Genomic DNA, 5948 nt, shown 5'->3' on the forward strand with positions numbered 1-5948 from the left:
ATTTCTCAAAGATAGCGCTTAATGGAAGCATGTACAATGAGAGCAGAGTAGGGCCTAACACAGATCCCTGAGGGACACCACAACAGACAGGTACAGCGGAGGAAGAGGAAGTGACCAAGTGAACCGAGGAGAGCCGATTGGACAAGTATGATTTAAACCAATCCAAGGCAACACCCTTGATGCCTACAGTGTGCTCAAGTCTTGCCAATAGGATTTTATGATCAACCATATCGAAAGCCGACGATAAATCCAATAGCACTAGGACCGAGGAGCGTCCATTGTCAGCTTTTAGTAGAAGGTCATTGAGAACTCGGAGCAGCGCTGACTCAGTGCTATGATGTGGTTTGAAGGCCGATTGGAATTTATCATTAATGCTATTCTCATCCAGGTAGGCCTGGAGTTGAAGCAACACTATCTTCTCAAGAATTTTGGCCAAGAACGGAAGCTTGGCCTATAGTTCGCATAATCATTATAATCGAGGTTCCTTTTTTTAAGAACAGGCTGAATTATAGCATGTTTAAAGGCTGATGGTACGCAACCAGAGAGCAAAGAAGAGTTCAAAAGGGACAATATACTAGGTCCAATTGCACTAAAACAGTCCTTAACTATACGAGATGGAAGAACATCATATACGAGATTAGTATTGTTCAGTTGTTCAACCAGACGCTTAAGAGTAGGGAGTGAAATGGGTTCAAACTGATAGAAGGAAGAGGAACAGTCAGGGGTAAACGCAGGGCCTGTCATTAAAGGAAGAGCAGATTTAAGAGATGAGACTTTATCTAAAAAATAATTTAAAAATTGTTCGCAAAGAACCGTGGAGCACGGCAGCGGCATAGTGGGGCAGGGGTTGACCACAGAGTTAAAAATTTTAAATAAAATTCGAGGATTGTTACCATTGGTAGAGATAATTTTTGAAAGAAAAGCTGCTTTAGCCATTTTGGCAGCAGTTTGAAACTTCAAGCGACTAGTACGTAGGATGTCGTAAGATGCCTGGAGTTTATCTTTCCTCCACCTTCTCTCATCCCGCCGACACGCACGTCGTAGAGCGCGAACAGAGTCACTTAACCAACATTGTGAGTAAGTTCTGGGGCGCTTCATTTTAATAGGTGCCACAGTGTCGAGGATGGAGGAACATGTAGTTAACAGGGTATTGGCAAAATTCTCAACCATATGAGGGGTAAGACAATCTGACGTAATAGATGCAGAATACACAAAAGAAGCAGAGAATTTCACCACAGTATCAGCATTAACAGTACGCACATCACATAATAACGTTACATGTTATTATGTGATGTTACTGAAATCATCATGAATAACAGGAGTGGTGATTCCTGTAACTTTGTGTATATAATTTGGCATTTCTTACTGATGTAGGCCAAAAATAAATACATAAACTGAGCACCTGATGGCTTTGAACTTTTGTTGTCCATCTTCCATTGGTTTGAATTTTGCGCTCCAGTACAAACACAAATCCCCCAACCCGAGGATCAGCACAATTAACCTAACAGACCTACACCTTAGTTCACAGATTCACTTTGTCTAAGGTTGATTTCTGGGATTTCACACAACCCAGGATTCAGATCGTGAATCCATGATGGGCTTGGATTTACATCATTATAAATGAAATGTGCTCTACTTGGAAGCAGCCGGCCCCGCCCCTTTTGACGGGTTGTGTGAGACTTTAAATCATCAAACTGTAAATTATAAATTTAAATTGTTATTGATCCTTTACCCCGAGTCCTAAAGTGTAGATTTATTTTCTTACTCTTCTTATATTTATTGTTTGTTTACTTGCACCGCTGTAACTGCAGCCTCGTCGTCTCGTCTCTCTATATGCTGGACTGTCTGTAGCGGAGATGACAATAAAGTTTCCTTTGACTTCAGCAGTGCGCAGGCGCACCGAGGGCTCTCGCGCTCACTTTATAGAATTTAGAAAAAACATCGGTGCAGATTATAAGTCTGTATCATAATATCTGTTTGTTGTTTTTATTTTGTTTTGCGAGTTGGTTATTAGATGCCGCTCCAGCCAGCCAGAGACTCCCCGCCGCCCCGCCCTCTCCTCCCTGTGCCGCCAGCAGCAGGCGCACCTCGCAAACGGAGGGCGCCCTTACTCCCAGCAAATGGCTGATAGAAAACCGATCGGTGCCTACGAATTTCCCAATATGCGCTGGCATGACGTCGGGGAAGCATGGGTACGACCGATTATTTTATTTTTTTCTTGCCAATGCCCGTGATGCCCCCCCCACCACGATGCATTCTATTGGTTTGCACACTTACACACACCCAGCTGTGGTTTCCTGTTTTGCTGGACTCTGGAGAGCCCCGCCTTTAACGCTCTTCTCTCACAGAGAGCAACAGAAAACTTGGAAAAACTCCAGATTGACTGAACTCAGTTCAAAGTTACCTTGACACCTTTAGATGTGAGACGTAGTGATGGTCCGCTTGAAGCTGACGCTCCGGTGCGTGTGTCAGAAAGATCAACGCGCTGCTTCAGAAGCACCGTGTCGAGGCTTGATTCGTTTGGCCAGAGTCACGTGATCAGTGACGTCTGAAGCTTCGTTTAGAATGTACCTCTTTTTAAATCGAACTTTATTGAAACACAATGAGTATACAACATACAAACAGATGAAGTTTACAAAAGAACAGGGCCCTGTTTCAGGAAGCCGGTTTAGAAAACTCAGAGTGAAAAACGATACGCAGGGTTGAGTAACCCCGAACTGTCCAACTCGGAATATTCGGTTTCAGAAAGGCTGATAACAATTAGTTCAGTCAACGCGGAGTTGCTACAACCCCAAGTTAAGCACGCGCACGAGGATACATAAAGCCCCGATCAGTGGAGCACAGATTAAGCGAGTCACCATGGAGACGGAGGGAAAGAAGGCGCGGTCGACGTATTTCACAGCGCTCGAGGCGGAAATTCTGATGGCAGCATATGCCGACAGCATGCACATCATGCAGAAAAAAAGTAACACAGCCGCAGCTGCAAAGGAAAGGGAGCATGCATGGCAAAACATAGCCGACAGAGTCAATGCGTGAGTGTTAATTTAAACATTGATCTACGGATTTCCACCCATATAACACGTTATTTTATCATATGTCATTCTATTTATTATGTTATACATTTTATTTTGTGACGTGATGTGAGCGCAGGTGCAACCCAACAGGCCCCAAACGTTCCTGGCAGCAAGTAAAAATGAAATATAAAAACATAGTCCAAACAGGTAAGGTGTAATTGTATTATGAGCCATAGTGCTTGGTCTGTGTGTCCTATGTAAATCAATTGCAGTTAGAGGCTACAGTAATATACCACCTGTAAGCACATATTGAAATTATCTGAGCACATCACAAGTACACATTTGCCTACTCTGTATGCCCAAATGTGTGCCGTCACAGCCAACAGAAAAAAAGCGGAGGCCCGAAAAACAGGTGGGGGTCCTCCACCACCACCACCCACAGAGGCTGAGCAGTTGGCCCTCAGCCAAAACAGTGGGCGCCCTGTGGCCAAAGGCATCTCTGTGGGGACATCCTCTGAGTCAATAACCCCGCAAGACACAAGTGCCTACATAAGGGGTAAATCCAAAACAATACATGGCGTGCATACATCCATTCTGCACAGTCACCTTGACCAAAATGAACTATGTCGTAGTGAAGTTACTGTCCTACTGACAGAGAATGACAGTCATCAAACAGTTAGGTGAATAAACAACACTGAGACACTTGGAAACTGTTAACGTGCTGCACGGGTGAGGGCCCAGGGAGAGACTCACACACACCGAGCTGCAGTGGTACGTCTTTATTATGAGCATAGCAGTGTCCTTTAATTTTGCATACATGCGTGTGTGTGTGTTAACCTCCCACAGGGTGAGCTCCCTGTTCCCAGAGACAGAGCGAGTAGTACATTCCGTACCTTTCCCAATAAGAGTAACATATGAACATATACCTCAATGCAACATAAAGCTCATAAAAGCGTTTCCACCCTGACACCTACTGATTTTGCCTTCCCTCAGTGTCGGTTGTCTCTGAGAGCATACTGACAATGAGGTGTATGGTGATTGGTATGTCTGGTAATTGCCATTTGCGCCCACATAAGTCATGAGTGACCTGTATGAACCCCATATTCTTCCAGTTGACGGTGATGGTGTACTGCATCTGGTGCAGCCCCCTGTTGAGCCAGACCGACATGCAGTTGTGAGTACTCGTAATACTCCACAGACTACATGTGTCAACAGTAGAACAGCAATGTTGTTAAATGTCTCCACCACAGGCACATGATGACGAAACAGTGACAGCTGCTACAGAGGAGGCCGCAACAGAGCCACACTATGAGGTATACAGTGTACAGTGGAAAATATAACAACTGACGACAATGTGGTACTATGATGACACCATGGACTTACTATGTCCCCGGCAGAGTGATGCTGGAAATGAAGAGGAAGAGGGTCCAGCCACTCCTACAACGAACCTTTCCACAGTGGGTTGTTCAGCACTGATTTACAACCAACCTAAGTAGGCATGTACTATGGATGCCAATGCTATGTCCCTTGTTGCAATAGCTCCCTGTGAAGCAGCTGTATAAGACATATCTGGCCAGGAAGATAAGAAAGTGCGACATGGAAATGGTGCACCTCCAGCTGCAGATCCAAAAGTCGAAGCTGGAGATTGTACTGCTGGAACAACAGTTAAGGGTGGGTGGAGTGATCATAGATGGACGAATCATGTCAGTGTTTGTACAACATACTAATATATGCATTTATTCTTTCTGTACAGGACATACAGGGTGACCAATAAAGGCAGTTGACCACAGTATCTGTGTATTTGTCTTGTAACATGTTGGGTTGACGGGTCACAGGAAATGGTTGTGGCATATGGTGTCTCTGACTGCTCTTCCATCCTGTACGTTCGTGGGTGGGTCAGGATGTTCATCGTGTGGATCACTGCTGTTGTCTGGTTCAGCTGGACACTGTTCACCTCTAATCGTGGCAATGTTGTGTAGGATCACACATGCCACAATGATGTCACATGCCCTTTCTGGGGTGACCCTGAGTCCACGAAGGCACTGGAACCGGGCCTTGAGCATTCCGATGGTCATTTCAACTCTGGCCCGTGTCCTGCAATGGGCCAGATTATAACGCTGCTGTGGGCCCGGTTCAGGGTCAGGGTAAGGGGTGAGCAAATAGGGTAGACATGGGTACCCCCTATCACCAAGCAGGTGGCCAGTGAACTCTCCTAGGACAGAAGAATACATGTCAGTGCAAACGTCCCTGTGGCAATTGGTCTCTGTATATTTCACAGTTACTTCGACCCACCATGTCCAAATTTGGTGCTCAGTGTACATTCCCGGAAGATTCGTGAGTCATGTACAGAGCCTGGCCACTTGGCTTCCACATTTGTGATGATGTTGGCAGCATCACAAATGATCTGCCCAGTGCAGAGAACACATATTAGCATCCATTACCATGATGCCATCACTTGTTGGTGTGAAATGCTACAGGGAACTATGTACCTGTACATTGATGCTGTGGACGGACTTCCTGTTCACATAGTCTCCTTCATTTGCTGAGGGTGCAATGATTGGGATGTGGGTGCCATCTATACAGCCAATCACGCCTGGGAACCCTGGAAATTTATGTACCATTTGAGTGGTAGTTCACGTATCACCACATCATGCATTGAGTTTTGTTCATCCTGATACCTGCAATTTTGTGGAATCCCTCTTTGATGAATCTTGTGGGTCTGTGACCGGGGAACACCACAAACGAGTACAGGAGACGTTTCAGTGCTACTGTAACATTCCTGACTGCCCGACAGACGGTAGCCTTGGAAACGTGCTCAGCGTCACCGATATTGTACAGAAAGCTCCCGTTTGCAAAGAAACGGAGTGCGGTACAAAGAATATGTAATGGACTGAGCGCATGTCCGCGATGTGTCACATGCGCAATATATGGCCT

General features: G+C 45.5%; 1 protein-coding gene across 1 annotated transcript; it reads left to right on the plus strand.

The window, feature by feature from the left end:
• The first annotated feature begins 2644 nt into the window (after nt 1-2644).
• On the plus strand, nt 2645-4803 carry LOC146679579 (uncharacterized). Its single transcript, XM_085450240.1, has 6 exons — nt 2645-3032; nt 3151-3570; nt 4127-4188; nt 4265-4327; nt 4412-4471; nt 4554-4803. Exons 2-6 carry the CDS (start codon nt 3378-3380, stop codon nt 4779-4781), a joined length of 606 nt encoding a protein of 201 aa, XP_085306366.1. The 5' UTR covers nt 2645-3032; nt 3151-3377; the 3' UTR covers nt 4782-4803.
• Nucleotides 4804-5948: the final 1145 nt, after the last annotated feature.

The sequence above is a fragment of the Copadichromis virginalis genome, unplaced genomic scaffold (assembly GCF_057382275.1).
Source record: "Copadichromis virginalis isolate Kocher_CV1m ecotype Utaka unplaced genomic scaffold, C_Virginalis_male_GT1.1 unmapped_scaffold_1, whole genome shotgun sequence".
NCBI classification, from domain to species: Eukaryota; Metazoa; Chordata; class Actinopteri; order Cichliformes; family Cichlidae; genus Copadichromis; species Copadichromis virginalis.